At 51.8% G+C, this 12155-nt stretch overlaps 1 protein-coding gene across 1 annotated transcript; it reads right to left on the bottom strand.

Annotated features, from left to right (window-relative positions):
- Positions 1–8268: 8268 nt before the first annotated feature.
- Smim45 (small integral membrane protein 45) lies at positions 8269–8475 on the bottom strand. Its single transcript, XM_076853478.1, has one exon. The coding sequence runs from the start codon at positions 8473–8475 to the stop codon at positions 8269–8271; it is 207 nt and encodes a 68-aa protein (XP_076709593.1).
- Positions 8476–12155: the final 3680 nt, after the last annotated feature.

Raw genomic sequence — 12155 nt, 5'->3', positions numbered from 1 at the left:
TTGTGAGATCTGTTCTTCTGTGTTCAGATCTCCATCCCCTCACTGAGCCAGGTTCCCCATGACCCTTGGTCCTTTTCCTCCCCCTTTATCCCCATGGCACAAATACCCTCCTACCTTGACCAGAAGGTAACACAGGCTGCAGATTCTTGGCCCGAGGAGCTGGGGTGAGTGCAGGCCCTCACCTCCTCTGTACCCAGAAGTTGGCCATGGTGGCCTCCTTCCTCTGGTCCCCTTCTGCGCTCCCACTCAGCCTCCAGGCCACAACCCCAGGCCTAGAGCCCAGCTCTCTCCTGACCTGTGCCTCCAACTACATCTGGCAGCTGGGCTGGGCTCTGGGGCAGGGAGGGGCTGGTTCCTCAGGAGTGGGTGTCAGTGAATGGCTGCTCTGAGCTTCTGGAATCCTAAAGGGTCATGGGAGGCTCACAACAGCCAGGCTCAGCTGCTGTGAACGCAAGGCCACCTGGGAGGCGGGGGTGTCCTGCTGGCTGCCCTCCTCAAATGTGCTCTGTCTCCCACAGATTGGCCCCTGGTGAGATATCTCCAGTAAGAATAAGGATACTCCAAAGATAGAGTTCCCCTGGTTATCCCCATGCCACCTTACTCTGCGTTCTGCGACCCTCAGGCACCTTGCCTACACACCTGGGGTCTTTTCTCAAGCAAGCTGGAATTCCTGGAACTTAGGTCTGTCCCCTCAATGACTAATCCCTAAGCCCCAGCTCGTTCCAGCTGGACTCCCTCCACTCAGATCCTGAGGGAAGGAAATGACCTGGGCCAAGGCCTGGCCTGGAGGAGACCCACGAAGCCACCCATCCTGGCAATGCAGATTTTCAGCAGACCCTGGCTGTTGGGCTGGGTGTCTTCTTCTCCATTCCCAGGTTACCTCTGTCTGAGCAATGCTCTCATAATAGTGGCAATAAAAGTCGCCACTTATGGGCACATACTCTAGGGGTATGGAAATATCCTTATAGCTGTCCTGTGATGGGGACATCAACATCCTCTGAGCACTCACCCTGCACCAGGAACTAGGCTAAGCACCCTCCAGGTATCTTAAAAAATCTTCACCTTGCCACCTGCTTTTTGCCAATGAGGACCCTGCAGCCCACACCACACTGGTCTATATCCCTACGTGCCACTCTCTTTGGCCAGTGAGCTTCTGGGCTACGCTGGCCAATAGAACTTTCTGTGATAATGGAAATGTTCTATATCTGTACTGTCCAATGCAATGGCCATTAGTTACAGGTGGCTCCTGAGCACTTACATGTAGCTACGGTAAGCAAGAAACTGGATCTTTTATTTCATTTTAATCTGTAGCTCCTGTATTAGACAGCACAGTTCTGGATTTTATTTTTCTCTGGGTCCCAGGCCTGGTAAGAATTGCCCTCAGTAAGTTTCTGTAAAATTAATATAATAAACGAAACAGTTAGATGGTAAAATGTGTAGACCCGGTGCCCTCCCCTCTCCTTAACCACTGTCTCCCCTTCAGGCTTTAGGTTTTCAGACTTGTCTATATTCTGGTTACCAGGGCAACTGGCTAGAAGTCCCAGGGGAGGGGGAGGGGAGCTGTCTGGAGTTCTTCCCCCTCCCTCCTTTCTTTAAGGCTGGTGGGAGGAAGAAGGTGGCTGATGGGAGGAAAGAGTACAGCTCTGCCTGGACGGATTGGGGGTGGGGGCTCTACGGCCCACCCCAGCTGGATTACATAACTTCTGGGAGATAAAGCACCCTGCGCTGAAGTCAGCAGCCCTGGGTTCTCTTTTCACTTTGGGCAATGACTCTCTGTGTGACCTCTATCAGATCTCCCACCCTCCTGGACCTCAGCGCATTTTCCAATAAACACCAGGTGCCCTCATGTGGTCTGTTCTAGCTTGAAGATCCAGAATTCCTCCTCCTTGTCCCTTGAGAACGAGGTCTGAGCTCCTCCAACTCTTCCTTCCTCTTGTCCATCTGCCCCTGAGCTCTCCTCCTTTGAGCACCTTTGCGGACACTGCCTGCCTGTTAATTACAGGCCTGGGTCCAGCTGCCCTCTAGTGGCCCTTAGTGACAATGACCTCCTTGCATTTGTACACATCCTTCTTTCCCACTGAAGAAAAGACTGACTCAAGGCCGGGAAGTGTCCTCAGAAGGCAGAGATCTCCACTCAAGCACAAAATCACTGTGGTGGCCTTCCAGACAAGGGGAAAAGGCCCTGGAGTCTCATATGTGGTCTTGTTACAGCTATGTGATTTTGAACAAGTCACTTCGTCTCTCTGAGAACCAGTTTCTTCTCTGTAAAATGGGGGTTGGATCAGGCAGGATGGGGTAAGCTATGCTGCAGTAACAAACCATTCCAAAATCCCAGTGGATTTTAACCCCAAAGGCTGATTCCTCATTCATGCCTCCTGTCTACCATACTTTGGGTCAGCTATGGCTCTGCTCCATGTCATCTTCCCTTGAAGACTCGGGATGATGGAGCAATGGCCCTCCAGAGCATTGCTGGTCATCTTGGCAGAGGGAAGGAGAGACTGGTGAATTGGTGACTAGCTAGCAAATGCCAGCTAATTACAGCTCATTAACCAGATGGCCCCACCCAACACAAGGAAGCAGGGTAGAATAATTCTACCATGTGCTAAGAGCTGGGCAGCCAGAAATACTTGGTGAATGGTACTGAGCACCTGCTCACAGGTTGCCGTAAAAAAGAGGTGAGAGGTGCTGGCCCAGTCCCCAGGAAGCCACCAAACCTCTTATCATGCACTGGTAGTGTGCTGTGAGCTCAATTCATGTGAGCCATGAAAACCATCACCTTTGGGACTTGGGGTGAAGCTCAGTGGTGTTGCATGTGCTTAGTATATGAGGCCCTGGGTTCAATCCCTCCCCAAAATGGTGGCTGTGGAATTCTAATCTCCTTGTTTATTTTCCTCCTATGATGTCCTTTGACATCCACACTAGTTCCAGCTGTTCAGAGCCACAGAAACAGAGTGGGACATGGACTTGCCACTGTATACAGAGTGCATTGGCAGCTGGACATCTAGGTTTCCAGGCTCCAAATTCTGAGACCCTCACCACCACCTATGGGTGGAGAAAAAGCAGCTCTGTCTACCCAGAGGCCTCTGGAAGGACTGTTGAGCTTGTCACCGTCCTTGTAGGGAAGCCTACAGCCTCTGCCCTTCTCCTAAAGCTGCTCTCTGGGCCTTCCCAAGCCCTTCCCACTCGGCCAGAGTGGAGAACTGCGGAGGTGAAACAATGAGAAGCCTGTGCCTCCCTCCCAGCTAGAGTCCGAACATTGCAACCATTCCCACGCAGGGACCCTGAACATTCCCGCCTCCTGTCCTTCTGATCTGGGTGAAGCCCAGACACACCCGCCCTTCCTTACCTGACAGCTCCGAGATTCTGCAAAACCTCCCAAAGCATAAATTAAAAACCAGCACACAGCCTGACCCCCTGATAGTTCTAAACCACTCAAAAATCTTGGCCTCTGAGTAGAATTTCAAAGAGACTGGCCCCATTCATCCAAAAAGCAAGCCTTCAAGGGGACCCTGCCAAGTGCCAGGCAGGCCACAGACAGGACGACAAACTGCGGTGGCTGCTTCTCACTGACATGTGAACAAAGTCCCACACAAGACGGAGGCTGAAATGGAGAAAGCCTGTATGGGGTCAAGGAAGACTGTCTGGAAGAGGTGACAGAAGGCTCCTCAGGCCGTCCCCTTGATTCTAAGCCTTACTTGTCAAGTCACTTTCTGATCTCCCTCGCCCCACTACTTGCTCACTGGCATTCTGAGCTTTAACTCACATCTCCCTGAAAAGGTTGGGCTCTGCCTAGTCCCCATGACGTTGCAGTGCAGGCTCCTCTTCCTCTAACAAGGGAAACTCATGCACCCTTCAGCTGGGTAACCCCCTTCTCCAAGAAGCTTTCCTGACAACTCTTTCGCTGGGAGTCAGGCACTTCTTTGGCTCTGTTTTGGTTTCTCGCACATATTTCAATAACACTTTATGCATCTATTTGCCCCTCGGGTTAGTGAGCTCTTTGGATTCAGGGACTACATCTTCACCTTTGCATTCTTGGAGTCATGTGGGTAGGGTGGAGCTGGCATTTGACATGCTCCTGGAGAACTTATCAGGAGAGTTATGTGATGGTCAGCATTTATTGGGTGCCTTTCATCCCAAAATCTCCTTTGACATTTGCCATCACCCAGCGAGGCAGGGCAGGAGGGATAGGAAAGTAAACAGGTTTCTGTGGAGCCCCAGACCTGAGTTGAGCACAATGTTGGCACCAGTCAGGACCCTGTACCTGGACTGGAATCAGCTGTGATTTCAGGGGCTGGCATACAGAAATATGAGGCAAGTTCAAGAAACTTGACCAAGGATGCATAATTTAACTGACTTGTAGAATTTACTATCGTTGGGCTCTGGCTTCAAGTTGCTCTCCATCCAGTCTGGCATGCCCTAGAAAATGGAAAGGTCCTGCCTCTGTGAGCACTGGTCCGTTTCTGTAGCCTCTACCCTCTGGGTCAAACCTCTCTCCAGCGCCCCCTTAGACAACACTAAAGACACAGTCAGTTATGGTTTTTGTTTATTTGTGTTGGCACTAGGTGTTGAACACGGGGCATTTCACCACTGAGCTATATCCCCAGTCCTCTTTATTTTGAGACTGGGTCTTGTTAAGTTGCTGAAATTCTCACTAAGTCGCTAAGGCTTAATAGAAAAGATAGGAGAAAGGAAAAAGGGGACAGTGTCAAGGGAAAGAGCGGGTCCTCTCAGAGAGAGGAGGGATGCATGTTCCTCCTGCTCTCCAGTTTTATTGGAGGCCTCAGGGAAGTATCCAGGGAATCCAACCCAGGTTCACCTCTTAGCTTTTGACTGACAGCAGAATTGTATGAGACTTCCAAGTCCCCATCACTAGCCTTCCCCATAGAGGGGAAACAATGTTAAAAGTCCAAGGCAACTCTGGGTCACTTTGGCCCAAGTTGGTTGGTTCTAATTGGAACTTGTTCTTACAGACTCTATGGTTAAGGGGCTTGCTCCTAATTATCATATCTCTCTGAGTTCTGAAATATAATCTGTGTAAAGGTCACAAAACACCTTGGGTAACTTGCATTCTTATCAACAGGGAGGAGTCTTTCAGACCTGCATTTCTCCTACAGATAACAGGTTATTTGCTGAGCAACACAGTGTATCCTATTGACCCAAGCCAGGCAGGACTACAGGTAAATTTCTGTATAAAAGAAAGCATGGGGGGGCTGAGGTTGTAGCTCAGGGGTAGAGAGCTCGCCTCACACGTGCAAGACCCTGGGTTCGATCCTCAGCACCACATAAAAAGAAATAAGTGAAATAAAGGTATTGTGTCCAACTACAACTAAAAAAAAATAAAAAAAAAAAAAAAAAAGAAGCATGGACCAGCATGGCACACACCTGTAATCCCAGTGGCTTGGTAGGCTGAAGCAGGAGGATCATGAGTTCAAAGCCAGCCTCAGCAATGCTGAGGAACTAAGCAACTCAGTGAGACCCTGTCTCTAAACAAAATACAAAATAGGGGTAGGGATGTGGCTCAGTGGTTGAGTCCCCCTGAGTTCAATCTCAGTAACCCCATCCCCCCAATAAAAGAAAGCTTAGGGGTGAGGTGTCAGTACAGTAGGCCTAGTTTATAGAATTCTCCTCTTAACTTCATGTTCCCACCACTCACATCTGTATATTACTTATTAGTAAGAAAAAAGACTTGTGAAGCCAGAACTTCAAATGTCAGAAGTTTGCTCGCTGGGGGAAGGGAGCCCAGAATACAGAGGGACCTGACACAGTAAGAGAAACTGAGGCAGAGCAGAATAGCTACCCAGTGAGTGGCGTTGCCCCCACCCCAATCTCGCATGGAGTGATCTGAAAGGCATTGGAAGGGCCCTACCCTCCAGTGAGTCCTCAGAGAACCCACTCTGCCCACCTACTTCTGCCACATTGCCTGCTCTGCAGCCCAAACTCAGATTCTCATGCTCCAACTCTCAACCCAGATTCTTAGGCTTACCAAACTCTAGGGATTCCTGTCCAGACACTCAGACCCCCAACATCCAGTCTCAAACCCTGGGTGATCCTAGATGGTTTTCTCCTCCTCTCCAACCTTGCCCCCTCCCCTGTAAAACAATGACCTCAGTTCCCCATTCAGCATCCCTTCCCCTTCCCCTATCCCCTATCCCTCTCAGCCCACAGGAGGCACATGTGCATCCTACTCCACCCTTAATTCCAGGGGTGGGAACAAGCACTCTCTGGCCAATCAGAGAACCCCATTCCCAAGCACATGCGCCCTGGGGGCCAATGCAAATCCACTGAGATTTCCCACTGCTCAGAGATTAGCTGTGCTGAAATCAAGGCACTGGAGGGCTGTGGAAACCAGGGACTATTGGGGGGCACCTAAAACCTGCACAGAGGAAGGCAGGACTAAGAGAATGAGAGACAAGAACAGAGAGATGGAACACACAAGTGACATGCCCAAGTCCTGACTCCAGCCCATTTCTCTATGCCCTCAGGCAAATCCCCACTAAAATAAACTGGCAGAAGTCTCCATTATTGTCCCACTTTAGAGGTGGACTTTTTAATTGAATACACAGTCACCAAGCTAAAGGCTTCTTTGCAGCTAGGGTAGCCATGCAACTAAGTATTAACCAATGGGGGGTCATGATTACAGCCATCAGTGTCCCCCAAGGGCAGGGGCATCCTTCCCACCATCCCTCCATCCTGCTGCTCAGGATGCAGACGAATCAGCTCAGGTCGTGTAAACCAGTCAATGTTTTTTGCATGGCAAAAACAGGGGAGGCGCTGGGGTCCCTGAACCCTGGATGAGAACTAGCCACCAAATTGGTTCTGAACAAACTCTTGTGAATTGCACCATCCATAGGAATAAAATTCTCTTTGGCTGGGCTGAGGTTGTGGCTCAGTGGTAGAGTGCTTGCCTAGCATGGGTAAATTAATAAACAAATAAAGGTCCATCAACAACTAAAAAAAATTTTTTTTAAACTCTCTTTGGCTTTAAGGCCTGTTGTTTGGCCTCTTGGTGCCTGAATTTGTATTCTAACTGTACACTATCCCCAGGGATTCCAGTTGACATTTTTTTGTTGCTCTGACAGGAGAAGGGATGAGTGCTATTGGTTTCTAATGGGTAGAAACCTGGATGTTCAACATCCTTCAATGCACACAACAGCCCCTTACATCCAAGAATGACCTTCTCCAAAATATCAGTAATGCTGCCATTGAGAAACCCTGCTCAACCTTTACCAGGGTTTGGTGTTCCCATCCCTAAAATGGAAAGTACTGAGCTAGCATATTTTTTTCACAAGGACCCAGTGGGTGAGTTGATATCCTTTCAAAAAAGGATAGTCCTGCAAAGATAGTCATGAAGTCTTTATTATTGGGAATAAATGAAAATGGAAGCCCCAGCAAAGGATAGTGAGACAGGCTGTCAATCTACATCCAAAGGGAGGCAATGAAGATTCTGCACAGGAGGAGGGCTCCAGGGTGGGCTTGTGTTCTGGGCATCCTAGCTCAAGAGGGGCTGGGCTCAATCCTGGAAGTGCAGCATGGAATAGGGAGGGTGGGTGGCCAGGGACTCCTGTCAGCTGCCTTAGCAGGCAGAAGGAGGGAGTTGGAACCAACTGAGGACAGTCCTCACACCCACAGAGCCCTGGGACTCTCACACACATACACACACACACACACACACACACACTCCCCTTCCCATGGTCCTACCCTCTGCATATACCCCTACCACCCACCCTCAACCATTCCAAGCCTAAGCCCAAAGGGTGGGGCTGGGCTGGACCGGGCAAGCAGCCTTTAAAGGAGGCCCTTTCCCAGAGTCAGCTTTGAAGCCTTCCCCAAGTAGCTGCAGGGCCGGTGCCTTTGTGAGGGGAGGGAAACTGGGGATTCAGTGGGGAAAGGGGGATCCGCAGGCACAGGACAAGCAGGAGCAGCCATGTGGACTCCAGGTGGAGGGGGAGAATGCTGGGCCCCACGAAAGCCCAGGGGCCTGTGGGGGATGTCCCCAGAGCTGGGGAAGGCCGCCACGGAGAGAGCTGGCTTGACCCAAGGAGCCCACAGAAGCGATCAATACCTTGGGCCTCCTCAAGACCTCCAGGTGCCCCACCTGTACGGCCAGGGGCCTCCCGGAGGACCAGGTGGCTATGCTGGAAGCCCAGGCTGCAGAGAGATAGCTGGAGGACCAAGGGGTCATCCTCCCTTTGCTTCGAGAGTCTCCAGGCTCGGCGGGTCGAGCGAGGACACCGGGTACCCTCACCTGCGACCTGCGCACGTGGGCTCTTAGACCTCAGGGCCACCAAAGGCCAGGTTATCCCGCACCATCAGTGTCTTGCGGAGGTCCCGGTCCACCAGGGGGCGCTGCATGCGCCACTTGTGCGCCTCCTGCAGCCCCGGCTCGAAGTAGTAGATGCAAGCGCCGAAACCCACCAGGATGAGCACGGAGATGACCAGGTAGACAGGCACGAACCAGTCCAGAAAGTGCGGCATCGCGGCGGCTTTGGCTGCCAAGACACAGGCTATGAGAGGTGGTGGAGGGGCCCCTTGTGGCGCCCACCCAGAGAGACCCTCAGAGACTGGGGCCCCAAGCGCCACTTTACACATAGGGAGACTGGGGTCCGGGAGAGCGAGGGGCAGTGCCGGCCTGATCCAGATCATATGGTGCCTCAGCAGCCCAGGCCTTCTAACCACGCACTGACCTGTCCCCATCAACTGGAGACACCCAGCTCCTACTCACCCTATAAGAGGAGGCTTAAGCACAGCTCATAAGCACAGCTCTGACCCTGTCCCTGTCCAGCTGGGTACCTTTAGGCAAGTTGCCTAACCTCTCTGGGTGTCCACTTCCTCCCCTGTAGAAGGAGAAACTAAAACAGCCCTGGCATAGGTCCCAGTGAGGATTTAGTGTGGTGACCCATTCCTGGATGAGGCCCCAGTAAAGGTGGGGAGAAGCCTCCTTTGGTCTCCCTGTGTCCCTGCGCCCAGCTCTGATTTTGCAGTTGCAATGTCTGCTGTTTGCCAACTCCCCCATCCCAACAGATGCATGGGTTCCTGGCCACCTACACACCCTGACCAGCTGTGGCCTCCTAAAAGCAAATACCCATCCCCAGGGGACCTGCTTCTTTGTAACAGGGTCTGAGCAAGTCAACTTTCATAATTATAAGGCCATAGATACTAGAATCAAAAGTCCTGGCAAAGTCCTTAGAACCTTGGGATGATAACAGCACCTGGCTTCTAGGGTTTTGGTGACTGCCGAGTGAGTTGATTTATATGAAATGTTGGCACACAGTAGGTTCTACATAGTAAGTTTGTTCTTCTACTCTTGCCTTCAGTTTCTTTTAGCTGCAAAACAGGCACAGAAATAGGACCTGTTTCCTAAAGGCACTGTGAATTTTTAATAATTGCCCAAAGGATATCTGAAGTCATGCTGCCTGGCACAGAATCAGTGCTCAACAAATATTAGCTATTATTATTTCCAGTGAACTAAAGGTGAAGAAAGCAGGAAAGTGGGTGGTAGCAGTGGAAGGTACTTTGTGCAGCCTTCCTGCTCTCCATACCCTCCGTTTCATCGTGGAACTGCTTGTCAGTCACCTGTGAACACTGCATGTTACGCAGTCCCCAGCTTTTTGTCTGCTTTCATTTTCCCTGGAATGTTCTTTGTGTTTTTGGTCACTGGGCAAACTCTTGTTCACACTTCAGAAGCCAGATCACAGATCATCTCCTCCAGGGAAGAAATGAGCAGGACCCATTTAAACCTCCTAAAACTTGCCCAAGGTATAAAAAAGGGGTGAGCCCAGGAGCCCCTTCTGTCTGCCTGGCAGGAAGAGCACCACTAGGGCACTTCCACAGACCTCAGGCCAGGTCTGTGGGGCAGGTGTCACTGCCTGTAACTTACAGATAAAGAAACAGAAGTCCACACAGGATCACTAACTTACCCTGGGATACCCAAATGGGAAGTAGAGGAGCTGGACCCCAAAACCCAGTGAGGTCCTATGGCTTGAGCCCTTCAGGACAGGGAAAGATACTGAGCAGGATGAATTGAGCACAGGCCCACCTGGGCTTCTGGGGAAGCAGGGATGAATGAAATGGCCCCCAAGGGCAAGTTAAGGAGCAGCCCCAGCTCCTCTGACCTCTGTCTCCAAACTCCAATTTCTCTCGTCCCCCTAATCCCAGTTGGGCCATGATCCCCCGAAGGAGGATATTGCCACTTGGTCCTGCATCTTTCTTGAGCTCCTCTGCCCCCTATCCAGGGCCCCTGTTGGCTATTCAGAAACACAGGCATCTTAAGGTGCCCTATTCATGCAGGAATAAAATGAAGAGTGCACTAACTGTTTAAAGTCAGCAGAGGGCAGTATGGAGGGCCCAGCACCCTCCTACCCATCTACCTTTCTGAGCAAGTTCAGAATTGCCCTATGCTGCCAGGGTTGCTGGGAAGAGGAAGAGGGGCCCTCAGGCAGGGAGGCTGACCGGAACTGGCTTGACTAAGGCCAACATGATTCATGCCCCTTCCCCATACCCAGCCCCGACTTTTGTTCCTTCTGGCTTAAGTATGAGAAGGGGGCTAGGGCAGAACAAACCACTTCAGCTGCAATGTTGTAGATCTGGGGAGCAGAGTTCAGGTTCCACAAACTCTCCAGCCCTGCAGACAAAATTCCAGATATTCTGGGGCAGACAAAGGACTCCCAGATCTTTTCCTGACTTCAGGGGGGCAGGGGAGGGCTAAGTAAAGATGCAAAACACTCACAGGCCTTCTGTGTGACCTTGGACCATTCCTCACCATCTCTGGGCTCCAGGGTCTCCTGTACACAGTGACAGGGTGAGGATGGGGTTACCAGATGATCTATAAGAAATTTTCCAGGCCCATTTCAGCCACCGTTCTGTCCAGGACAGTCTGAAGGCTGCAGAGCCCTTCTCCCTGCCTCCCAAGCCATTGGTACCGTTCAGTGCCCCTGCATGCCCATGCCCGTGGACCCACCTCACGCCCTGCGGTTGCCTGTTCCAGGGGGCTCTGTGCTGAGCACACCGCCTCGGCCTGAGCAGCTCAGCATCGGCCTGCAGACTCAGTCGCAGCTGCTGTCCCCAGGGACACGGCCATCTGTGGCCGCTCTGGGTGCTGGAGGCAGAGATAGGGCGAGGCCAATGCCCCCCTTGGGAGACAGAGCTTCTCCGGCTCTGAGTGGCCCCAAGTGGGAGCAGTCCTCAGCTGGCTTAGCAGACTGATACCTCTCCCTGCCCATCTGAGACCCTTCCCTCTACTCCCCACTCTAAGAATGGCAGGAGGTGGGACCTGTCTTAGCCAATCAGCAGCCTGGCAGAGCAAGGGCTTTATCCTCCGTTGCCTTGGCAACCAGCCTCCTTTTCTGGATCCCTGTACTGTGCACGTGGTATAGCAGATGACAAGGAGGGCAGGATTGGGAAAAGGCAGTGAGGAATGAGTTACCCAGCAGGCTGCTGGGCCCCAAGATTAGTGGCCCCAGAGAGGAGAGGACCCCAGCACGGAGTGTTGATGGTTTGCTGATTGGGAGTCAGGAGAGATTGGGAGTCTCTGACAAGCAGGTGTGGCTGCAGAAGCAGTGACCAGTAGAGCCAATGAGGGTCACAGGTTATAGATGGAAGAACCAAGTCTGAGACTGAAAGTCTGGACATATTAACTTAATGCAGCACTTGGTGCCAGACATTGTTTACAGGTGCTTGATTTCTATTAACTCATTTAATCCTCATCCAAGGTCATATAGCAAGAAAGTAGCAATTGGATTGGAGTCCTAGCCTGGCCCTCAGGCCCCACAAAGGGCTGCCCTCCCATTTAGGACTCACCAGCCCTGGCTGGGGTTCAACCTGTGCTAGTTGAAGCTCCCAGGCAGTGCACCCCCAACCACCAGGTCTGGCTCTTCACACTTCATTCAGTTATCCCCACTGGGTGTGTTTTAGGAAGTCCACAGGGGGTGGGGCAGCTGAGGTTCCAAGAGGTGAAGCTGTTTACCTTCTCCTCCAGTCACTCAGCTGCTTGGAGACTGAGCTGGAATTCAAAGCTAAGGGGTGGGGTTGAGAGTGTAGGGTCCACCCCCAAGCCTGGATCCTCCCCCTTGGGCTACAGAGGAATGTCGGCTAGGTACCAGTGAGCACTCTGCAAAGGCAGTGGCTGCCATGGGAGGAGGAAGAGCAGCCACTGAGGT

This window comes from Callospermophilus lateralis, chromosome 4 (genome assembly GCF_048772815.1).
Source record: "Callospermophilus lateralis isolate mCalLat2 chromosome 4, mCalLat2.hap1, whole genome shotgun sequence".
Lineage (NCBI taxonomy): Eukaryota > Metazoa > Chordata > Mammalia > Rodentia > Sciuridae > Callospermophilus > Callospermophilus lateralis.
This window is presented reverse-complemented; position numbering and strand designations above follow the sequence as displayed.